General features: G+C 38.2%; 3 protein-coding genes across 10 annotated transcripts in view; 2 read left to right on the top strand and 1 right to left on the bottom strand.

Moving 5' to 3' along the window:
* The window catches only part of LOC5564645 (casein kinase I), a 206,014-nt gene that overhangs the window by 156,603 nt on the left and 23,624 nt on the right, over positions 1-25,787 (bottom strand). The gene's annotated exons all lie outside the window — the stretch shown is intronic.
* On the top strand, positions 7,325-8,423 carry LOC5564644. Its single transcript, XM_001648927.2, has 2 exons — positions 7,325-8,098; positions 8,158-8,423. The coding sequence occupies exons 1-2, from the start codon at positions 7,364-7,366 to the stop codon at positions 8,347-8,349; spliced, it is 927 nt and encodes a 308-aa protein (XP_001648977.2). The 5' UTR covers positions 7,325-7,363; the 3' UTR covers positions 8,350-8,423.
* LOC5564658 lies at positions 23,252-25,012 on the top strand. The gene is made up of 3 exons (XM_001648928.2): positions 23,252-23,628; positions 23,691-24,635; positions 24,695-25,012. The coding sequence occupies exons 1-3, from the start codon at positions 23,575-23,577 to the stop codon at positions 24,884-24,886; spliced, it is 1,191 nt and encodes a 396-aa protein (XP_001648978.2). The 5' UTR covers positions 23,252-23,574; the 3' UTR covers positions 24,887-25,012.

Below are 25,787 nucleotides of genomic sequence, written 5' to 3'. Positions count from 1 at the left end.
GAAAAGCTATATGAAACATGAATGAGATGTTTCCATTTATTTTTCCATTTTAATTTAAATAAAAAAAATCCGGAAAAACCTTGAGTAATACACACATATTTCTTAAGCTCGTATGGAAGACGAATAAGTCATGGGGAAAAGTCCATGGATTTTTAAAATTGTTTTTATAATTCCTCAAGCTGTGAATTGAATTGCATGAAAGTAAATCTCGAAAGTTCTATTCAGCTCGTTTAAGCCGCTTCAAACAGCTAATCAGCTTTTTTTTTCAGAAAAATCTGCAAAGAAGTGTACCAGATTTCTTCATAGATATATCATTCTCTATCATATCTATATATATCTTTTCAAATGACATATGAAAGTTGCATTCTTATATGAACTTATTATCAAACAAAAATATATAGCCCTATTCATCACAATTATAAACTCAGCACGGTTTATATACCTATTCTACACCTCTGGTCAGTTTGAAAAAAAAATCTTTAGACGAAATTTTTGAGTTACGCCCTTTTAAAACGTAACTGCAAAAAAAATGCTCAAGTCGTGACTATTACTAATCTTCTTATTCTTGGCATTAACGTCCTCCACTGGGACATAGCTTGCTTCTCAGCTTGGTGGTCTTATGAGCACTTCCACAGTTATTTTAATGAGATCTTTCTTTGCCAAAGTTGCCATTTCCGCATTCGTTTATCGTGTGGCAGGTACGATTATACTCTATGCCCAGGGAAGTCAAGGAAATTTACGAAAACATCCTGGACCGACCGGGAATCGAACCCAGACACCTTCAGCATGGCTTTGCTTTGTAGCCGCGGACTCTAACCACTCGGCTAAGGAAGGCCCCTTATTACTAATCTATTTCTCGTGATTTTTACATAAAAAGGCATATAATACCGTTTTTTAACCAGCGGTTAAAAGCGTTTTTACGGGGCCTTCCTTAGCCAAGTGGTTAGAGTCCGCGGCTACACAGCAAAGCCATGCTGAAGATGTCTGGGTTCGAATCCCGGTCGGTCCAGGATCTTTTCGTAAAGGAAATTTCCTTGACTTCCCTGGGCATAGAGTATCATCGTACCTGCCACACGATATACGAATGCGAAAATGACAACTTTGGCAAAGAAAGCTCTCAGTTAATAACTGTGGAAGTGCTCATAAGAACACTAAGCTGAGAAGCAGGCTCTGTCCCAGTGAGGACGTAAATGCCAAGAAGAAGAAGAAAGGGAACCAGCGGTCTCTAAAAGTTACGTTTTTAGCAACGTTCTGCCCACTGTGCAGTGTGTCGAGGTAATGGTCATCGATAGGTGCTAAATGAAGATGAAAATGCGATGTTCAGTTGGAATTTGCGGTTCGGAAGTTAGCCGGTTGATGTTTAATGAAAATTCAAACATATTCAGAGCGCTTCAAATATTTATCTAATTGAAAAAATCGCTCATCTTCGACCATGTCAACCATACAGGTCCGTGCTCATACTTCGAATTATCCCAACAAGCATAAACATACGAAAACATATTTCCATCTATCGATTTTATATCATCCCACAACGAGTATTTACCTCATAAAACAGCAATGCAACGAACAAACGAGCAGTCGTTCCATATGTTAAGCGATAAATTTCCCTGATGATAGATAAAATTTTCCGACATGACAGATCCAACGGCGAGAACAACTCTCGTTCTCCCTCTCTTTCTTTTCCTCAATTGCACTCTATTCCGCACTTGGCACCTGAGCCAGTTCCAGGCACTGTACGAATCGGTCAGGGCTGGTAACGAGTAGGCCGTCAAACAATAGTAATCTTGGATACTAAAATTATCGAAATAGTAATCGAATACAAAGTACATAGTGACTTAAAAAATATAGTGAGCAGAAGATAAAAGCTTAGCAACAACAACAATCGAGTTGAATAGCTAAAATTATAATGACTTGATAAGAGATAAAATTAAAATTTTGCCAAAAAAAGTCTGTGACATTTGAATAGTTTTGTACCGTCTAGTACTAAATCATATATAATAGTATATGCCATATAATATCCCAGAGTTGTCTGTCTGTCAGTAACGCTTTGAAATGTTTAACACTTCAGTCGTCGCGCTGTTGTATTTTGTACAATAGTGGTGAAAAAACCCTCGCTTATCGTACCCAGCATCAGCGTGGTGGTTCTGACGGTGGCAAACCGCGCGAAGACTGAAGTGTTAATCGAAATGTTTCATTGAGTGCTACAACAGTAATTTAAGAACACTTCAACAGTTCATTTATACGTTAGAACATTACAATTGCAAATATTAGAGCACTGCAACACTGTTTAGCAGAGCATTTGTTAATATTCTGGAACATTGTAAATCCCAATTCATGGAATGTTTACGAACTTTTTGTTTTAAAAAAAGATATATATGCGTCAAATATCGAAAGTTTAAGAAAACAATTTCCACATCGATATTTTGAAGGAGTGGTTTTAGAAATTTCTTAAACAATTCACATCCAATTCGTATTCTCACATAGGAGACAAATCTTCCATCGACAGATAATTTGGATATCATCATATATTGACTGATCCGGTGGATGATAAATACACCGAGTGGATGTTGTAAAGTTTCCAAGAACACTTATTTGCCCCAAGTTTCATGCGACGAATGGTTCAGGCAAGGAACAACCGCGTTTGATGAACCACCGCAATGTTATCTACCATAAGAATGAAGTTAAAAGGGAGCAACACCGCAATTGTTCCTTTCCTCAGGAAAAGGCGTCGTGTCCTTCTGAGCAAATGCGCTAATACATAAATATTTCTTAAGCGTTTGTTAGAGATTTTTTGGGAATTCGTGGATAAATTTGAGAAGTTTTGGAGATATTCCTGACAAAACTCGAAACTAATATTTAGTTTAAAAAGTGTTGAAAAGAATTACTATAAGTTTCAACTTCCTCTATTATAGCTCCAAAGCTCGACTGATTTTCGATAAAGTCTAGACACACCGATCCAGGTCGATGTACTGTGCAAAAGTATTTCCCAAACGATTCCACTCGTATTGGATATGCTCCAGATGGAAACTGATTGATTCAATTGTCGAACTGTAAAGCGCAAGATCAAGCTTGTTGTTTTCAAGGAAGCTTTTTGGCATTGAGAAGGTCGATTTAGTGAACGGTTTTCTTACCGAACTCCTTGATAATTTAGGCGTAACTCCAGAAGATGTTAATTACAAATTCTTTGAATAATTTTTGGTAGGACTTCTAGAGAAGTCTTTGGCTTAGGAAATCAGCTAAAATTCTTTCAGATAGTAAATCGACTTTTCGCTTAAGATCTTTCTGGAAATTTCTGCCGAAATACTGAGAATTTCCATCCTGATGGATTATTTTTTAATTCTTCCAGAAGATTTGCAGGGATCTCTCTTTTTCGTTACTCTTTGAATTCTAGCTCAATTTTTGTTTCCATTTTATCAGATGACTTTGGTTATCATTTTTCAAATGACACTTTTTAAGTGAACAGATCGGAAATAGTGACCCGCTACCAGCCCTGCACATTGGACGATGAACCGGCGGCAACAGCCACTGCAGGTTGAGTTGATTAAATTTTCATCCTTCCTCTTGGTGGAACTGACGGTACAAAGTTCACACCAGTTTGACCTCCCCAAACCAAGTCATCTATTCTGCCATTGTCATATTACCATTTTTTTTTCTCGATAAGGAAATTTACCGCTCACAAAAGTTGTAAAAAATGTGGGAAATGTCTGAACGGCCTCCTAGCGATCTGGTGGCAATAACTAAACTGACAAGCAGCAAGCAATCGTCTTGATTCATTTTCGCCTCCGTTAATCATCGATCCGAACCGAGAGAGGGATGATGGTCAATCACGACATTTCAGGACGATGGTATGGAAAAATATCACAGTGACTCGCAATCGCATTCTAATGTTTGCAGAGAACAAATTTGTGGCGGTTTTTTCATCGTTGGTATTGATATAAAAAACACAGTCATGTGTTGTACTTGGCTTTGTGTTCCATTTTACTCATTGATCATATTTAATGGAACTGGAAACAGTCCAGAGTCGACAGGTTAGAACACTCAGTTGCACAGATAGGACAAGTTCCAGTGAAAACGTAGAGACATTGATAATAGAAAGAATTCTTTATGAGCTAGAGCACTAAATTAAAAAATGAAATTCGGCATTAAAGTATTTTTTTAAGGTCTCTAGAGGTGTCGGACCATATTTTTTTATGAAATACCGGGATAGAGGGCTAGTAGCGAACTTTGAAACTTATGATAGACAAAAAAGAGACCGAACCAGTGTTGTTAGCAATCATGGTAGTCGACACATTTTCGTTGACATTCGACAGACTTTGCCCTCAGCATTCACAACACGAGCGATCGAACGAACGTACGAAAAATATGTCAATTGAATGCAGCTGACCAGGAAACGGTACGATTTTGTTTGTTTCTATCATTTTTCGTAATAAACGCTGGTTTTATGGTATGGTCACATTCGACATAACAAGCCTGATAAATCTTCTTGTTGTTTACGTTTGAACATATCGGAAATACAGGCAAAATCAATGACTTATGAAAATGTCATCGTGTCAGACGACATTCATTCTACAGATTTTCTGTTTTTTAACGTTCATTGAACCGCTCGTGTTGTGTGTGAGAGGTGACTGCAGCGGATGAGTGTATAGAAATCGTTCCTCGCGTTCAGTATCATAAGGGCGTATTTCTTTTCATCGATTTTCATTAAGTACACATAATCCAAATAGAAATCAGGAGATCAAAATTTGCATGTGAATTTAATGGTCGTATTACTGTATGCATTATTAAAGGAACATCATCAACAACTAAACGACGTAGTTGCCCAAACAATTCATTTATTGATTCTTTAATGGTCTTCTTTAGAAATTTTTCCATAAAAGAAGTTCAATAAACCTATAAAAACTCAACCGAGATTTTTTATAAGAATAACCCCAGAAATAACTCCATATACTTTACCATGAATTTATTCAGGAATTACTCCAAAGGATCTTCCACAAATTTCTCAAGACTTCTGTATAGAACATTTTCAAGAATTCAAGCAATAATTTTCTAGTAATTTCATGCCGATGAACTATATTTCGTCGATTTTAATTCTGATTCACAGGCAAATGGGTGTTGCAACTAGTGATGTTTTTTTTTGTATTTTTTTAAGCAAAAAAAAGTTTTCAGTCTGATCTAGAGTTCCTCTTTCTGCTCAAACATAGGTTTTGTTCTTGTTCAGTAAAATTTATGTCAAAAAACTACATGTCATCCCTTTGATATTTTTTCTGGAGGCACATTATTGAAACAAACAAGTTTTTTTTGGTTTAAAGTAAAAGAAATTTAGAAAAATAATTATTTCTTTTCAAATCTATTCACAAGATTTCTACCAAAGGATGGCAAGCCCCAAAAACTACATGTCACTGCTTTGAACATTGTTGTTTGATTAAATTCAGGATTTTCCGTAGGTTTTTCAATAAAATAAATTTTGGGTAAGCAGGTGAGTGTAATCCAGAATTCATATATCTGCTCAAACATGTTCACTGAACTTATTCAATAGTTTTCATGCCGGAAAACTACATGTTATTACTTTAGAACTTGATTTATAGGCAAGTTAAGTTAAACAAACTAGGAATTCTTGAAATTTTTAAAATGAAATAAATTTTGAGTGTAATTTCGAATTTCTATTTCTAATCAAACATGTTCTTTGGACTACTGCAATCAAATAAATGTCGAAAAAATGCATGTCATTGCTTTATATTTCAGTGCTTAGGCAAACAGTCGAAAAAAGGTATTTCTTAGTTTTTTTACAGTAATATAAATTTTGAGTGTAATCAAAAACTTATATTGCTGCACTTATACAAGCAAATTTATATCGAAAAAAAATTAAAAATGTTTCATTGAACTACATTGCAGAAGGAAGTTTTGAACTAGAACGTTCATAATAAAAGATAAGAAATATCTAGATCAGTTACAAGTAATCTAGATCATCGTTTCCCAAACTTGGTTTTCGCGACCCCCAACGTCTTCTCAGCTCGCTTGGCTCGTAACATACGAAGCGACGTGCCGACAGGCTAGGGGGTCGCGAAAGCCAAGTTTGGGAAACGATGATCTAGATCAAAACCAAAGAGATCAAAATGTAGTGCAACAACTTCAGGTTATGGACATGAGATAGGTGAAAGAGTTTTGAAAATCGACAGAGCCATCACTCAGATAAAACCAATAATCCATATAGATGTTTTTGATCCCAGGGCTCTGCGTTACCTTTTGATCCCAGGGCTTCTAGTGTTAAAGAATTACTGGAAGACTTCTTGAAAGGATCCATAGAACTAAATGATGAACTGATGGTTCAATTTATTAAAGAATTCCTGGAAGACTTCTTAAAAGATTTTCCGGGATAACCCCTGGAAAATTTTTGGAGTAATTTCTGAGATGCTCAGTAGATAAATTGACGAATGAATTTATATGAAAATGGCTGGAGAAACTGAAAAAAATGGCGTAGGAACTCCTTAAGGAATTCTTGTTGAATTTTATCAAAACCCCTGACGTTACGTCCCTACTAGGACAGAGTCTGCTTCTCAGCTCAGTTTACTGTTGTAAAGTATTGTATTTCTGGTTTTCTCTCGGTAAATATGGACAAAGAGTACAGTATTATTGCGTAATGCGAACTGAGGAATTGAAAAGTTAATGTTGAAGTTATTTTACTGTCCAGTCCTACTGTATACCGATATCAGAAAATATTTCGTTCCTTTTATTTATATTATAATGGACTGCACCGCACAAAGTAATTTGTGAAACCCTGCCATTAACCGCGAAAGATAACAAAACACTAAAGCCCTTCGTGTTGCAAACAGGGTGATTAGAGCTCCAAAATTCTCCAACTCCCAAAGTAGGAAACAAACCGACGTGTCCGAAATTTACATAAACAAGACACGAGAAGTGACCCGTCCAAAAATTGAGCTTTCGCGTGTCAGCTGACCCATTCCGATATACTAGTGGAGAGAAAACACGGAAGATCCATTTATGATATCCTAATTAGAAAGTTCTACCGTAGGCTCCGTCCGCATTAGAACTGTGAACGCGAAAAGCGGCCTTCGATGGCGTCATGAATATGATGATGATGATGATGATGATGATGATGACGATGGGGAGACACGACACGACACAGTCCTTGCCCTTCATGTTCAACGAGTAGTAACGAGTCCGGTATCAGCAATTCAAACGTCCGATTTTGAATGTGCATTTTGCGGTGTATCTGTTTGGAGGTTTCTCACAAGGGAAGAAAGGTGAACACTTGTATCAACACGGCTCTAGATTGACGCTATAATGTATAAAAACTAGGGAGGTGTTCGGAGCTTTAGGCATTACACTCAAACACTTCGTCAAGATGTTCTCGTGGATTCTGGTTCTAGCTTTGGCCCTATTGATCCCAACGGGTACAAATGCCTTCGGATGGAGTTGGTTCTTTCCAAGACAAACTACAACCACAACTGCATCATCCGGAACAACATCCGCGACATCGTCCAATGCGGTTCCCTCCATGTACAACATATCCATCGGGAACCGAGAAAACACTAACGCCTCCATAGACTACGGAACGATGATCACCAACTTGCAGATCAACCTGGCGCGGTTTAACGGTAGCGCCATGCTAGGAGACGCCACCGAAAACCGCTTGAACGAAGTGATCTACACCGTATTGGAAGGCTACCGGAACCGTTCGGAAGCTATGGTGGACAGTCGTCTGGCGTGGATCGATGAAGTCCTGTTGGACATCGTCCAATACGCCAGGCAGCTGCGCCAGGACGAGAACAATCGCTGGTTGAAGCAGTTTCCGGAGCATGTTCGTACGAGTGTGGCACAACTCAACGAAACCATCCGTAGCTGCCTTGAGCGAGAGGTTGTGGTGGAGGAACTGATACACGCGGTTGAGAACCGCAGTAGAAGCGGGTGCCTAGAAGGGAGACTTCAGAAATTGTTCGAACTTAGGGAAGTTGCCAAGAACAATTTGACGGAGTTCCTAGCCAGCGCCGGAGACTTGGAAGATCGACTGGAAACCTGTGTGAATCCGGATTTCGATGATGCGCTGGATAACGTGTATCAGGAAGCCTGCATTTCACCGGTAAGAATGTAAATGGTACTTCAAATGTCCATGAAAATGATTTGCTTGTTTTCCCAAAGATCCTCCTGGAAGTGGAAATGGAATCACTCAAGTTGGGATATACTGTCAGCAATTTGACTGGTGCCATGGAACCTGCCCTGGGCCTAGCGAAGGCCGTATTACTGGAGTGCGCAGCCGATCTTGCGTGGTACGCGTTTGATGTTTCGATGAGCCTTCGACAGTGGATTAATTCGTGTTCCGGTTGGGAGTAGAAGATGCAATTTAACTGCCTTATGTGGAACTGTCGAAATAATATTCTTGCAATAAAGTCATTGTGTTCAGCATATTTTTCATATACTTACTGCGGTGCAAAACCTCAATGGTACAGATAGAAGTAGAATCCGAACTCTTTTTACGATCATTATAGGCGAATTGTAAGAAAAATCGGTCATACAAAAATTGAAGTCATGATGTTTTTGAAAAATGCAAATACCAATCCAAAAAAATTGGCAATTTAGGAGTATAACTTGAGATCTCTCCAACATGGTCCTTTAAGTGTCCAAAATTGATGGCAACACTGTTATAGATAATGTTCAACAAAGTTGAAGTAGGTGTTGAATGCCATCCAATCCATAGATTTACGAATGTTTATGTAGCTGGCAACACTGCTTGATAAGAATAATGACTAATTATTCCATGCCAAATCCATCAGTCACAAACACAACCAGCTTCAATTTGCAGTAAGTTTTGCACTTTTTGTAATGATAGAAAGTGTTTTCTTTAGAAAAATCGTTCATTTTGATTCACGAATAACTTCTAAAAATGCCCTATGGGTTTTTGTCATGCAATTTATTAGAAAAAAAAAAGCTCCAATACTGATAATTTTAGAGAAAAACGATCTATGGCGAAGTTGTAGTGAACCGTATGGGCTACAAGAGAAAAGATACACACTGAAAAAATATTTTATTTTATTTTTCATAACGAAAAATTCAACAATAACGCTTAAATTTTTAATTACACTAAAACACCATCTTTAATATTTTTAAAATTTTCCTCATATAATTTTGGTGTTTGGGGAAAAGTTTCATGATGGAAACTTTTTTAATAAAAAGTTTTTCTAAGATTAAATTTTGGTCGATTATCTAAATTTTGCTTATTTTTGTTAACATACCCACCATAAGTATGGAATTGCATTGCAACACCCCAGTTGAATATTGCAGCACCTCGAAAAGTTTAGCATCACCTAAAAACTAGAATATTTATGATGCAATATCTCAGAATTCTTACTTTCTGCAAAGTTTGGTCATATTCTAGCAGATCCAGACCAGCTAGAAAGTTCGTGTTTTCAGCAGTTGTTTGGAAGCTTTAAAGCATATTGAAACAGCACTGTTTGGTTTGAAATTTTGCCGCTACGTGGAGCTAGCGTGCATGTAATTTGGTTATATTCCAATAGACTCTAGCTCATGTCCCACTCAATTTAGCCGCTACCTGGCGCTAGGGTGCATGTAAATTTGTTCAATTTTATGTTTACTCTAGCTTACGATCCTGACCTAGAAAGTTCGTGCTTTCTGCAAAGTTGTTCACAAGGTGACTTCGGGAGAGTACCACCCACCGTATATATGCACTCTTAAAAATAATGAAAATTACTGTGGGATTAATTCTTGTTATGACTGAATGACACATGATATAAGTGATGGAATGACACAAAAACGTGTCCTGAAAGGTGTATTGCACAAAAAATGTAATTTTACATGTTCCAGGACACGAAAACGATGGAACTGTGATCGATATTTCCCGAATCGAACACTAACGTATTTAAAATTAGATACAAATTTACGTCATTCTTCTCGCTTCTTTTATGTGCATCCAAAAGACGTAAAATCACATCATGTATTACAACGCTTCAATTGAATGTTTTCTATTCTTAAAAATCAAGCATCACCAGGAAGCAAATTTACGATGGGTAATCTCAAAACCTTTATAATTTGCAATTTCCTGGTTTTCAACAAAGTTGACCAGGATTTTTTATAGGATTAAAATGCATCAAGTTTATTTTAGTCGCTTTTCATGTTGTTTTATATTATGATCCTTGTCACGTAGACCTAGTAGAATAGTGTCTTAATCATAGTTGCTCAGAATACCTAAAGCAAACCAAAAGTGGTGCAATTAAAGTTTTGAAGTGCGAATATTTAGAAGAAGGTATATTTCTATTTGTACACTTAGACAAAATTCAAAACATGGTGGAATATAATAGAATACAATATTAAATATTTGTTTGTTTCCAAAATATCCAAATATTAATATTGCTTACCAAACAGGCATCAAAGCCATCACGATTGCTTCTGAACAATTTGGTGGTTAGTGTAAATACGTTTTGATGATCAAACAAGAACCTTGAAATTATTCTGAACCATAATGATTATCTTGATCATTTCTCTAGAAGAAGCCATTTTAGAGTTACAGACAACTCTCCCTTACTCGATATTCTGTATCTAAATATCGGGCTAGAAGCACAGTAGCCATCTCGATGAACATCAAGTTTTCTAGATTATAGATCATATTTCTCTATACTGACTTAATATTCTTGATGCAGAATCGCGAATTACTAATGAAAATGGCATATTTTATGGTTTGAACTATAACTTGGCATAAAACTTAAAAAAACGCCAAAATTATTACTTCTAAAGAAATGATCATTATAACAATTATGATTTAAAAAAAAATCAAGATTTTTATTTCATCGTCTGAAAGTTTTTATTTTAACAGAAAACGAATTTTGAAAACCAAAAGTTGTTGTTAGATTTTATTATAAAAGTCACCATCGTGAAATTATGTCATACACATCTATTTTTTATCAATATTTCATGATGAAAATTTTAAAAATATTAAAAATAGAGTTTCTGAATAATTTAAATATTATATTTTTTAATTTTTCATAATGAAATTTTTTTTTTCAGTGTATGTAGCCCAAACGGCTCACTAAAACTTCTTAATAGAATGTTTTTCTCTGAAATCATCTGTTTCGGAGCTATATTTTCTCAAACAAGTTGCATGCAATAACTCATATGGCATATTCAGAAGTTATTATAGAGTCGAAATGGTTGATTTTTCTATGAAAAATTTTCGATGAGCTTTACTAAAGGCCTTATGTGACAATGAGAGTTTCTCTCCTCTATCGCTTTCTTTCGATTATAACAGTGCAGTACTAAAGTTTTTGTTGAGTTTTTCATTAAAGGTCGAAACACAATGTCTTTTACTAGCGTTTCATACAAAAACGCAACAGAAGATGTTAATGTGGATCAGTTATTGATTAAAGCAAAAGTAAACAAAAAAAGCCTTTTAATGTTGGATAGGTCTTTTTGAAAAGTTGCGCGATAAATATTTTTTACGTTAGTAACACTGGACAACCGGAACGAATAAGCTAAATATGCTTAATTCACGATGAGATAGCAAAACAGCAAATTTCCAGCGAAACAGAAGTGGGGCCCAACATTATCCAATGCTTACATATATTTTCAAATATTTTTGAAAGCTAGCAACACTGTTCAAATAAATCCCAAGTGGCTGTCCATAAGCCACGTGATTATTTGTTCTGGATTCTTAGACTTAACTTCCTCCTAAATTGTTGAATAGTTTGATTTACCTATACAGTGACCAATAACCATTTCTCATATTAAACTTCAAGGAGGTCCTAGACAACCTTTCGTACTTTGAATTACTGCGATAAATTGAGCTTTCTATGATTTATATGGCAGAGTAGCCAACTACTATGATTATTTTTAATTATTTATCTTTTATGGCATCTCATTTAACTTGACTCTAAACTCTGAACTTGACTTGACTTTAACTTAACTCATTAAAAACTGTTATTTTATTTTGTCCAACGTTTCGGTCCGTTTGGGACCTTCCTCAGGGACTCAATTGTTACAGTTCTTTCGTCCAGTGCGGTTCGGTAGAACCTGTAACTGTCTGGTGAATCGATTTTTCCCGCACGACCGCAGCCAGTTTAAGATGCTTTTTCGGTGGGAAAATCGAACTTAAAGCTGCGCACCGGAATTTAGTACCTGATCCAATATCGATCACCATTGCTTTTAACTTTTAAGCAATGGTGATCGATATTGGATCATACTTTGAATTTGAATGTTCACAAATTTTCCATCTCGCAACTGATTTGATAAATCAAACTTTCTACAATTTATACGGCAGTGTTGCCAAGTTCTGTGATAATTTATTATCATTTACCTTTTAAGGTATCTCATTTCATTTGACATAACTCTAACATTCAATTGCCTATAACTTTGCGGAGCATCTCGATTGTCTAATTTGATGACTACCGAAGCTATTGATTATCTATTAGAGATTGAAGTGTATATCTCTTTCATACCTAGGTAGGGAGCCTATCCTGTGACACTTCGACAGGTTTTTTCTAAGCTACTGAGTTCATATTTGACCTAAATGTGTGTCGTTTTGAAAAGTTGCTTATTGCCACGTTTCAGACATTTCGCCCAAGAACAATCCATGCCAAAGTGAGTCATGGAAGTGCTCAAGTAGTTCTTTACCCTATCCGAACTCGTATATTTCAAATTGAATTGAGAACATCGGCAAAAAATTGAATATTAAAAAAACCTGTTTTGAGTTGCACCATGAATCACATTATTTTTTTTCAATGCAAAACACTGATGAACGCATCCCGATATGATTTCTGACACCCTAGAATGTCCTATTACAGCCAATTACAGAAAAAATGTGGTACGCAACTCGTTGCTGAACTCGATTTTTACAGCACTTGCCGTAGTTATCCAACTCGAAAAGCCACGTTGGATAAATTATGACTCGTGTTGTAACTTGTTACGTAAATCACTATTTCGAAACTGTTTTGTAACATAAGAAACCATTAATTTAGAATTGGAAATCAAAGGACAAGCATAGCATATATGGTAATTATAGGAAATAAATTCGTTTAAAGCAATATTGATGACTTTATGACGTAAACATGATCTTGAGAAGATTCGTGGAATTTCCTAGATATTGATCAAATTTAAGCAATGTGATATAAAATATAATTTCTTTTCATATGTCTTAGTCACAAACTAATGAAAACCTTTTCAAAACTGTTTGACTTATGATTAGAAACTATAGTACGACCATGACATATATGGTAACAATACTGAATAAATTCGTTATAAGCAATATTCGAGGCCACATTATGACAAAAGGCGACATAAGGAGTGCGACACTCAAATACTGGAAAACCACCTTTGTGCTCAACAATACATAGTATAGTCACCATCACAACGCAGCCGATTCGGTATCAATCACATCGATTTCCTAGAAAGAAACCCATGTCGAAAATTTTCCCCGAACCTAACAGTATAACGAACTCTGTGTCCACACGATTGGAAGCAACACATGATGCTTTGCCACACGTTTGCTCAGGGATCCGAACCGTACATACCGTACAACCCTCAAACGGCAAGGATAACGAGCAAAAATTAGGTACGCACAGCCACCGAAGACAATAAATCGTCATTCCACACTTTCAGAGAACAGGTGGATGGCTTGTTTCGAAGAGCGAAAGTCAAACCCGTGTTCTGCGTTTCGCCATATGAGTGTCTGCGACGGCAGATTTTAATTAAAATGGATTACTGAATAGCAATCATCTAGGTGGGTCTCTGCTTCGACATTATGTGTTTTTGCTTTTAACATGTGGAATCTACTCGGGCTTACTCGAAAAATTCCACTCTTTACTAGCAGCACAATTTTTGTTCACCACAAAAAATTGTTGATTTAAACAATTGACTTGTTTTTTTTTCGATGTTTTTGCATAATTTTAAACAACTTTTCGAAATCATTGCAATTTTTAGAATTTTTATTGGCTTTAATGGTTGGTCTTTATATTCTTCATATACAATTTAATTGACCACCATTTTGTTTAAATAATAAATAGTTATTATTGGCCAATAAAATACTATAATATTGGCTGCTATACTGAGAGCTATAATAAGAGGTAGTAGGGTGTTTCACAGCTGACCAATAATCCACACAAATACTGTACAAAGTTTTGTACAAAATTATCAATGTTCTTTACATCACTGCGTACATCATTCTCAATTACAGTGGAAATCGTCATCAAACTGGTGAAAAACTTCCGACAATTCCCGACGGAACACAACGATATCACCAACAGTTTTGCAAAGTTTTCTTTTTTCCTTCTGCTAACAAAGTATCAGAACTCAGGAGCAACGGAAAAGTTAGACCGCAAATCGAAACGAAAGCGTTTTGGGATTCTGGGATGTGAACTTTGTGTGGACACCAAAGTTGGGCCGCAATCCGCAATCCAAGCTGCCTGGCTTCGAAACTTTGGTCGGTTGGGGGCTGGAACCAGTCAAATAAATTGATGGATTGTGTTATACAGATGGATTTCCGGGAATTTCGCCGCGCTAAATCTGTACCGAGATTCCGTACAAGAAGGGTTGGGTAGGGGGTAATGGAATTAACAGACTCTCATGATGTGTTGCGTATCATGATTGTTGCAGGGAGCGATAAATGAGAAATACTCTCATTTTTTTCTGAATTCAACCCCTGCTCCAAAGATTTATTCATAAGTTCATTTGAGCTAAGAAATCACTCCAAGAATTTCACTAAAGATACCTTCAAGAAATGGGGGCCTTCCTTAGCCGAGCGGTTAGAGTCCGCGGCTACAAAGCAAAAGCCATGCTGAAGATGTCCGGGTTCAATTCCCGGTCGGTCCAGGATCTTTTCGTAATGGAAATTTCCTTGACTTTCTTGGGCATAGAGTATCATCGTACTTGTCACAGGACATACGAATGCGAAAATGGCAAATTTGGAAAAGAAAGCTCTCAGTTAATAAATTTGGAAGTGCCCATTGAACACTAAGCTGAGAAGCAAGCTCTGTCCCAGTGAGGATCAGGACGTAATGCCAAGAAGAAGAAGAATCTTCAAGAATTTAGTTTTCTAAGGATAACCCCTGAAATGACTCCAGAGATTCTACCAAGATTTTTTTCAGGAATTTCTCCAAGCTTCAGAAATTTTCTAGCATCAATTTGCGTAGGATTTCGTCCAAGATTTACGTTTAGGACATTTTCGAATATTTCAACCAGAACTTTCTCCAGAGGTGCCTCCACTGACTACATAGTATTTCTTTCAAAACCGTTGTTCTTTAGGATTTTAATCAGGAATTTTACTTCAGGAACAAATTAACAAATTTCTCCAAAGATTCATTCAGCGATTTTTCTCAGAATTCGAAATTTCCCAAGGAAGTCCTTCAATTTTTTTTCCGAGAATGTGTTCAAGGAATAGCTTCAGTTCAGAATTTTTTGAAGAAATTTCCGGAAAAAATATCCAGGAGGTATAGTTTGAAAGGAATCCTAAAGTAATTTCTGATGAAACTTCTTTAGAAACTCTTGCAAGGATCTCTAAATGAACTTTTTTCTTCTTCTTCTTGGCAGTGGGGACCGGGACAGAGCCTGCTTCTCAGCTTAGCGTTCTTATGAGCTCTTCCACAGTTTTCAACTGAGAGCTTTCTATGCCAAAGTTGCCATTTTCGCATTCGTATATCGTGTGGCAGGTACGATTATACTCTATGCCCAGGGAAGTCAAGGCAATTTCCATTACGAAAAGATCCTGGACCGATCGGGAATCAAACCCAGACACCTTCAGCATGGCTTTGCTATGTAACCGCGGACTCTAACCACTCGGTTAAGGAAGGCCCAAATGAACTTTAGGGACTCTTGAAAAGATCTTGGGCGAATTTTATAGACGAGTTTAGAGATGGGCAAAACAACTCATTTTAGTGAACGGAACCTTTCCGAATCACTCATTATAGTGAACTGAATCTTTTGAACGGATCAATGGCAAAGCAAGAGCGAACGGAAAAAGAGCGGTACACTCCGTGTTGCGCAATATGCGTCGTACCGTTCGCCCTCTCATTCTTCGAATGTAGGTACGTAGGAAACCACGATGTACTCGGCCGATTTCCTCTACCCCAACCAAGGAAGAAGCAAAATGTGCTTTGCCATTCAAGTTTGCACTTTTTCTCTCTATTTCTCATCTGCCCACTTGCATACAAGTGGGCGGGGCATGCTGAGTGGCTGTGTATGCTGAGAGTGCGAAACTGCCGCAAACTGGTTGCATGTGCGCTGTGGCGCGCAAAGCAAGGCATGTGTCAAGCGTTATAATGAAGCCTAGACACAAACGAATGAAAAAAGGGGAAACAAATCAGTTCGTTCTTTTTCCGGGTACCTTTTGTCTGATTTGTGCTGATCAAATGAACCGACTCTCGTCAAAAAAGAGACATGGATCACTCGCAGACTTTGGAAAATTTTACGATCATTTACACACGTGCCATAATTTCATCCCATCTCATTCATACAACACGCAAGACATTTATAGTTCGTGAAAGATAACGAGCCATGAACGAAAACAAGACAGACACACACCGCCTACTGATTGGCGCCGATCACTGTGTGTAAACAATTGTAACATTTGCTGACCCACTCTCGTTCTGATCAAGAAACAGAGGCGAATATTTTTTATTTTCTATGCTATGTTTGCAACCAAAGGGGTGTGCAATGATCAAATAGATTATAATTAGGTTGTTAAAGGCTGCATTACCCGAAAATGTGAAAGTTATTACCAATTTTATGCAAAACATAAATCACCCGAATGGCTCGATACTGTTGTAGTCTGTGAGAGTTGCTGCTCTCGTGCCACGTACTAAACGAGAGTGAATGTAAACTCATAGGGCTCTCCGAATGCGATTTGCCACGAACTGTCATGGTTCGTGAACTGTTACACTCTCCGAATATAGTTCGATCGGCTTATTCGGATCAAAATCCAAACACTGATGACTCGTTCTCTCGAGTGACTAGGATAATTATTGAGCATTCATTCAAATCGCTGGAGTAAATCCTACAGGATTTTCTGAAGGAAATCCTAGAAAAAACATCGAACAGAATCCCTATAAAAATATCTGAGAATGATCGGATAAATAACTGAAAGAATTTCTGAATTTGATGCAAACCCTTTAATGAAATTGTGAATGTTCATCAATCTCTTAATACTTAGGAAATTACTCAAGAAATTAAAAAAAAAAGCAAAAACTGGAGTAGTAATCTCACAATGGAATGCCTCGAGAAATGTTTGAAGGAATCCGTGAGGAATGTTGGTCAAATTTATCGAGAAATTCCAGAATGAGTCCCCAATAGATTTCCTGGAACAATTCCTGGAGGAATTTTTGAAACATTTCCTGGGAGAAACTGTGGATGATTTCTTGAGAAAATCAGTATGAAATAGGATGGAAGAGTTACTGAACAAATCGACGAAGAAACCCCAAGATGTGTTCTTGTAAGTTTTGTCGGGAAAAATCCTTGAACAAATGTCTTCAACTTTCTGGAATATGCCTTCAAGGATTTTCATGGCAGAACTCCTCTTGGATTTTCTGCAAGATCTGAAAGCTTAACAACTGGATATAGCTTTGGAGACTCCATCAGGGTGTCTACTCATTCACAGAAATGAAATTCCCTGAGAATTCCAGGTTTTTCCAGATTCAAAATAAAAACAATTCCAGGTTGTTGAAATTCTCCAAAATACATAAATGATTGGCAAATATTTAATTTTACATGATTACAAATTTATTTAAAAAAAGTGCTTCAAAGCACTTGAACAAATTTTTTGTTCTTGTTCTTCGATAAACTTTTAAGGTATTTTTCATTTTATTAATGAAAATTTTCATTATCATTTTGTTCTAAACGTATAGGTAAACAACATCAGAAGAAATAAATAAAATTTGCCGATTTTTTTTATTTCCACAAAAAAAAACAATTATTTTTATCAAATAAACAAGTCTTCAATCATCATAATCAGATATGAAGAAAATAGTCTATTCGAACTTAAGGGACAACTTTTTTCTATAAAATGGGATTCTGAATTATGGACATCAGCGATACACCCACAAAATTTGTCTGAAGGGCGTGTTGTATTTTTGTTTAGATTTTGGTAGCGTTTGATCGCATTAGAAATAGATTTTGAAATACCTCTTGCCATAAAAAACGAACATGAACCAAAATCAGACCATAAGGTACACCGGGGCAAGATGAAATACAAAGTTTTGAACTTGATGCCAATAAATTTTCCTAAAAGCTTGTTCCATCTGTTAACTTGATGTTTCTGTAACAATATTTCACATCATAATAAAATTTCGCTATGGAACCTTGCTATTTCATCTAACCCCAGCCGTTTCAACTTGCCCTAGTGTACCTTACATGAATTATGAATACAAAACGAAACTTAACTTCATTTGAACGGACATACCTCTAAGAATAATAGAATTTTCTTCATGGAAATGTCAAGGATTTGATTCAAATTTGTTTGGAGGAAATTTTGAGAAAAATCCGCGTTAAATTTCTAAAGAAAATTTGTGTGTGAGTTCTAAGTATGCCTCGATGAATTCTTACAATGATCTCTGAAAAAACTCCTGTATTCTTGATGAAATTTTTCTTAATATTTTTTTGATAATATAATCGATATAATCGAAAAAACATCCAATTTCTGTGTAATTTCCTACAAGACTTTTTGAAGAAATTCGGAGAGACTTCCTGGAGAAATTTAAGTATGAATAATTAGAAAAATACCTGTAAGAATGACTGTAGTAATAATTGATGTGGAACCTTGAATGATGTTTTGAAAAATCCATGGAGTTTGGAAACATTATTTGAAAAATTATCAGACAAATGTTTGCACCACAGCAATGCTATTTTGATGAAATGGTGTAGAAATTCTGGATAATTTCTGGAGGAACTTAATGAGGAATTCTAGGCCATTTTTTTTAGAAATTCTTCCAAAAATTCACAAAAGATTTCATCTGATAATGCCTGAAGGAAGACATTTTGAGCAATTTCTGAAAGTAATCGTGGCTGATTTTTATAGGAACTGGAAAGTCGGCGTAATCGAAACTATGGAATAAACATTTGTGGAAGAACTTCATTAGCATATGTGGTAAATCTCATAGAAGTAATAACGTGAGCTTCGTGGCCGTGCGGTTAGTGTTACCAAGCATTTAGCCGCATCGAGTCAAGGGGTGTGCGTTTGATTCCCGCTTCAGTTCGGAACACTTTTTGTCAGGAATGTATTTCAACTGTACCACTGAGCGTTGCATGCTAGTCCGTTGTCTAGTGTTGGTGAGTCCTTCAAAGGGCGAACCATCCACTGGAAGCATTAACGTGTAGTGTATTTTTTTAACTGAAAAAATCGGTGAACTAATCAGTGGAAAAACATTTGAAGGAAATCCTGGGATAATTACTGTCATTTTTTTTTTCAGAGTGATCTATGTGAAAATTACTGGAGGTAATAATGTTGCAGTGCTCTACGATTTCCTTGACAAAATGTGTGAAGGAATTCATTTGAGTTTCCTTGAAAAATTACTGCTAGCATCTCTCGAGAAATGCATAAAGGTATTCCAGAAAAAATCACAAGAATACCTGAATCCTTCCTTGAAATTTCCTCCAGAACTTGTGGAATAGTCGAAAAATATTTTTGTAAATAAATTAGAATGCTTTCAACCAAGTTTCATATGCTCATGAACGACACCCAACTGTAAATGAGAACTGTACTTGCCCTTACCAGCTTTCTAATCTCAAGTTAGGATTAGAGTTAGTTAAAGAGTTAAGATAAGGATGCAATTATCTGAACATGTTTTATGTTGGATAAATAAAATTCGTTAAACAATTTAAGGACTGAACATCTCTAGTAGCTTCTTAACAGCGGCGCAGCCAAAGATGTTTATGATTGAAAAGATTTTCTACCACAAAAAGGACATATTCTACCTTGTATTACTGATTCAAGATAATTTCCCTGATTGTGGCCGAAATTTCCTGAGAATTCCAGGTTTCTCCAGGTTGAATAAAATTCCCTGTTAATTCCAGGTTTTCCAGGTTTTTCCAGGTTGCAGACACCCTGCTCCATCCAATGCTTGTCGATTGATGGGGTAACTGCACAGTACCGAGCAGTTGGGAAGAATCAACTTTTCTGGAGCTGTCAACAGCTGTGACAACAACGGCGCGGGACGTGATTGGCACTGGAAGATGCAACGACTGGTTCGATGAATAGTGCCAGAGAGTGACAGACTTGAAGAATGCCGCCAGAAGCCGTAAGCTTGTGGCCGGTACTCGACAGAGCAGAGAGCGGTACAGGGCAGCGAGGTGGAAGGAACCCTTCTTGAACGGTGAAAATGGGAATGTAGCGAGAAACAGACTGAACATGGATGATGACGATCATAGGAGAGGTTAAAAGGCTATCAGCGAGCTGAAAACTGCAAGGCTGCTGGTAAGGATGACGAGAGTCCGGTCGAGCATCTCAAGCACGGAAGTGAGCAGCTTTACCAGTCGATCCACTGAGTAATACTGAAGGTCTGACGAAGGAGGACGAAGAAATTCCCAAAGGCTGGTTGGATGGCTTCATACGCCCAATCTACAAGAAAGGGCACATACTGGAGTGTTCTAATTACAGAGGAATTACACTGCTGTATAAGGTGTATAAAATAAAGTCGCGCATCCTGTTCAACAAACTGAGACCGCTTGAGGAGTTGGCGAATACCAAGCTGGCCGCGCGACAACGGACCAGATATCTACCTTGCGATAAATTCCGGGAGTATATCTTACAGACCTACCTGTTTATTAATTTCAAGGCGGCCTGCGAAATAGATCAGCTGTAGCAGATAATTTCTGAACATGGTTTTCCGGCGAAACTAATTAGACTGATACGTGCTACGCTGGATGGTTCGATATCAAGTGTTCGGATTGCAGACGAAGTGTCAACCCGGTTTATGACGTCAGCCGAATTGAAGCAGGGAGACGCACTTTCGAATGAACTTTTCAGCATTGCACTCGAGGGTACTATTAGGAGATCTGGCGTGCAGAGGAACACTATTATCACACGGTCTCCTTGGCCTTACAGTCCTCGACCTTTTTAGAATTGATCGCAGGTCTGTGGAAGCCTTAGTGTCTCTGATGATGGAGACAGCGAGGATAGGCCTGACCACTTATTCTACCAAAACGAAGTACAAGGTTGCAGTTAGAGATAGAGGTGTTTATGTAGTATTCGATGGGGATGTGTTTGAAGTTATTGAATAATTTTTTAACTTGGAACCATTGTAACATGTGACAACGACGTTTCCCGCGTACGAAGTAAAAATACGTATTGCGGCTACGTATAGGGCCTTCTATGGACTACGTAACCAGCTTAGGTCCCGCAACATACAAACGGAAATAAAATTCGCTCAGTGTAGAACATTAATTCTTCCGGTGGTTCTCTACGCGCACGAAACGTAACGCTGAAAGAGGCAGACCTTCATAGGAAAGCCTTCGCTGTTTTTAAGCGCAAAGTGCTGCGCACAACACTCGGTGGAAAACTAGAAAATGATGTGTGGCGTAGACACATGAGTTACGAACTATACTGCCCATAACTGCATAACAGTCACATTCGACATTTTTGACAAATTGGAGTTAATACCATGGAGAGTCATCAAATGATAAATACTTTAGATCAACTTACTGAAATCTGTGAGATTGTTCTAGAAAATTCGAAAAAAATACCAAGTTGTTTTGTCACATTGGTAATTATAACCGCATAACAGTCACATTGAGATTATAAATGAGCCTCGTAATGTAACAGCAATGAAATTTCTTTCAAAATTATATTCTGACTATTCACCTAGTATGCGATATGAGTTGTACAAAATATTAGCCTCAAATAAGCACTTTTGAGTTCCTGGTATTTTTTTGAAATTTTAGTTTCCTCCCATACTGCCATGGAATGCACACTTGGTATTCAATTTACTCAATGCCTACTTTTGTCGAATGTTACAAATATGCAGTTATGGGCAGTATACCAAGTGTATAAAAATGCGGCAGACTTCAGTGGGCTGGTGACTTAGTGCGATGATGTCGGAAGAAAGAATTGCGAAAATAATGTTAAGTAGGGAACCAGGTAGAGGTAGACGTCCCTAAACGTTCGAGGCAACTGGAGAAGTATCGCCCAAGGCCGACGCAGATGGAGCTCTACAATACGCCCGGCAATGGCGTGACACCAGGTCCGTCCCACTCGGGCTCAGATTGGGTACCACTTCTAGTACTGCATTTGGTCCCTCGGTAGTGCAAAAGGTACCCAAGTTTGACAGATCGCAGTACACTTTGAACGGCATTTTAGATTACCTTATGAGCCATAAAATTTTGGGCAACTGCAAGGGACATGGGGGTCTTTGATTTGTCTTTGGTGACACTACGCTGTAGCCATCAAGGAATAAAAGGTAAGTTGATAGCTTTGGAGTGCTCAATAGTTTCATGGATCAAGTTCTGTAAAAAATTCTCTAAGAATCCCATGAATAATCGCTGGATGAATTTCTAAGAGAATTGGTGGAAGATTGTCTAGAAAAATTTTCTGAGGGATTGCTGGAGCATACTTTGAAAGTATTCCAATAGAAATCTTTGGAGAAATCACAAGATGAGTTACTGAAGTTTCTCCTTGAGAAATCTGATTATTTTTTGGAAAGACCTATGAAGTAATCACGTAAAAGTCTCTGGAGGATTCTCTTTCGCCGCTAGAATTTGTCACAAGTCTCTAAAAAGAGGTTTGAATCCAAAAAATTAAACTGAGAAGAAGGATTTGTCCCAGTTGAGATGTAGCGTCAGAAAGAAATAAATAAAGTGGATAGGTCTGGTTTATAATGGTTCGGATTTTCGATCCTAAGAACCGAATGGATATTGATATATTCAAACAGAGTCGTCGTAAAAAGAGCGGTAGTAAAAAGAGATTGAGGTGTAAACAAAACCTTGATAATAAGTCTGCTTCAATCACTTGCTACCTTCTCTTGCTCAAATCGTCTGACGGAAAATTAAACATCAGGATTTCCAACAGGCGACAGTAGTAGGCATAAAGGATACGTGGCGTCGTCATTGCGATAACGTACACTCAACCAAGATAATAAACCAGGCAGTCTAGAGATGTATGCAAAAAAGGTAACACAGAAGGGAAAATAAGGGCCGGGAAACGCCAGATAAGAAGAACGGAAAAGATACAGGTAAACAAGAGCCGATAAAGGTACTATATATAAACCCAGGTTGATAGAAAATGTTGTCAGTTTCTTCCTTTATCAGCAAGGTATTTAAATTATCCAGATTGTTCATAACATGTAGTTTCAAACATCCCTAAAGATAATTAGTGATTTTTATCACATGATGACGCATATCGTCGTCACCGAGAACCTCCAACAGCGATCTTGACCTTAGAATTGATACTAACAGCCGTGCAATAAACTTAAACAAGTTGTAAATTCAAATTGCAACAACTGTTCAAATATGTTTGTTGTGCAAAATACTGTTCCGAATGCGATCCACGTGCGGACGTCAATGCATTAATGCTCGAAATATAAGCCATCCAGTGACATTAAACGCGTTCAAGCTCCGTAATCAACAAGTCAAACGATGGCGCAGCATCTCCACTTGGTTGGACTACTTTCCGTAATGGGACTTTTTCTGGTAAGTCTTTCTATCAGTTAGCGTATTCTTCCTACTAATCTGACACATCTGATCCTTTACAGATCCCATCCCTGGAGGCAAGTCCCTGGTTCTGGCCCTGGCAGAGCCGAGCTTCCCCTTCGATCGTTACAATTTCCATTGGAAACCGTGTCAACAGTAACTCTGTGACCGATGAAGGTACCTCCATTCGGGACCTAACGTTCAACTTATCCCGCTGGAAAGGAAACTTGACCTTCGAGAAGAACGGAACCGAGATCCTCATCACCCGAGGCAATGACGGAGTCACAAACATCCACATAGACTTCGGTTCCAACTCCAAAAGCCAGCAAAATGAGACCGTTCCGTCAAATGTAACGCAAAGCCGCAGAAAACGCGCCATCTTTGAGCTACCTTCCATACCGGCCATTCCGATCCCGACACTCAACGGAACTCAGGCCGCCATCGGCGAGAACTTCTTTCCGCTTCCGAACGAAATCGCCAATCCGGCGAGCAACGCTAGCAACTTCCTGCAGCCGTGGCAGTTCTTGCAAACACTCATCACTCGTCGTCTACCGATGCAGTTCCTAGATACCGCCGTATCGTACCTTTCGCAACTGTATTCATCCACGGCGAAGAGCATGCTGGACACCGGAGTTAACACCCTCGCTGAAACCATGGACACCCTCTCCAGTATCGTCAACTCCACTCTGGACTACATCGAGGATCAGACTGCGGCCGGAATCCGCGGGGTAGCCATATCTTTCAGGGAACTCCCTCAAGCTCGCCAAAGCTGCGTTGGCCAGGTGCCGGACGATGCTGCTCAGCCTGTCGTGACCAAAGCTACCGGATGCGTTCGGGATCGATGGAACGAGTTGGACGGAATTGTGAATCAATTTTTGGTCGCGGTCAGCGATTCGGAAGAAGCCTACGGTGGATGGCTACGGGCGTTGGACGGGTGTAACGCGAGGAACTTCGCCGGGGTGGATGAAGCGGAACTGGATGCTGCGCAACGAAGCTGCTACGTTCAGGTAAGATGGTGAGTTAGGACTTGAGTACAAATGAATATTGACCTTTGTTCATATTGTAGAACATTTCCAAGTCGGTGGAGAAGATGGTCGACATACCGATCCAGTGGGCTAACTTGGCGGCCAGGGCCAGCAGCATCGTGATGCAGTTCCAGCCCCAAGTGGGACTTTGCGTGGCCGGTGTGGGAGCGAAAGTGGCTGCCGTTTCTGCGAACATCGGAGTACAGATAATGCTGTGTCAGGCTATGCTATGATTGTGCAATAAAGTTAAGGGTCTTCCAAAAGTTCTACGATTAAATTCTGCTGAAGTGTTGCCAGAGATTGATATCCACCTGAGAGACTATCTAATGAGTTTCTCTAGGATTCCAGGCAAACCTTCAGTTGTTGAGTGTTAATTGATTTCTGTAGAATTCCCTTCATAGATATTAGCAAGATATTAATAGTTGCTGGGGATATCTTAAACATCGTCAAGTAAAGGTCTCAATGCACAGCTTGGGGAAATTTCTCACCAAATGGATAACAACGCTCAACTCAGACACGCTCGCAGTATCTAGTGTGAGCACGAGGTTTTTATATTATTTTTTTCGTTAAGAACGGATTTCAACCAAGGATTCCATCAGAGATTTCTGAAGGAAATTCTCCGAGAATTCTTCAGGGAAATTCTGAAGTGATACCAAGTGATATCTTCTTGGGATTTATCTCAAAATTTCTGCAGTAACTACTAGAAATATTACCTGTGGTTTTTCTGAGGCTTCGTCCGTGCGAACATCTCTAGCAATTTCTACAAGACTTCCTTCTATTTACAGGGTTTCCTCATACAGGAATTTCCCATCCGGTTATTTTTTTTTTTTTAGATTTCCGGGGGATATATTTGCTATTAATTCAGATAATTTCTCTTGAAATACTTCCAAATATCCGTACACAGATTAATCGAGGTATTCCTTCGGAAGATTCTACATTTTCCTAAAAGTTTTTCTGTAAATTGTGCTAAGGATTCTTTGAGGAAATTCTTCGAGAACTTATCAGGAAATATCATCAAGGATTGTGCTATTTTCCCCCGGATGTAATTTCCCCGAACGCCTGTTCTCCGAATGACCCGCTTCCCTGAATGACCCATTTTCCCGAATGCCAGTTCCCCGAATGGCCTATTTCTCC

Source organism: Aedes aegypti, chromosome 3, assembly GCF_002204515.2.
Source record: "Aedes aegypti strain LVP_AGWG chromosome 3, AaegL5.0 Primary Assembly, whole genome shotgun sequence".
Lineage (NCBI taxonomy): Eukaryota > Metazoa > Arthropoda > Insecta > Diptera > Culicidae > Aedes > Aedes aegypti.
This window is presented reverse-complemented; position numbering and strand designations above follow the sequence as displayed.

Excerpts from the sequence above, each read along its gene's own strand:
- LOC5564644 (XM_001648927.2), top strand. The coding sequence starts at position 7,364 with ATGTTCTCGTGGATTCTGGTTCTAGCTTTGGCCCTATTGATCCCAACG. Across the intron at positions 8,099-8,157 it reads AGGAAGCCTGCATTTCACCG|ATCCTCCTGGAAGTGGAAAT; the intron begins GTAAGAATGTAA and ends GTTTTCCCAAAG.
- LOC5564658 (XM_001648928.2), top strand. The coding sequence starts at position 23,575 with ATGGCGCAGCATCTCCACTTGGTTGGACTACTTTCCGTAATGGGACTT. Across the intron at positions 23,629-23,690 it reads CCGTAATGGGACTTTTTCTG|ATCCCATCCCTGGAGGCAAG; the intron begins GTAAGTCTTTCT and ends GATCCTTTACAG. Across the intron at positions 24,636-24,694 it reads AACGAAGCTGCTACGTTCAG|AACATTTCCAAGTCGGTGGA; the intron begins GTAAGATGGTGA and ends TTCATATTGTAG.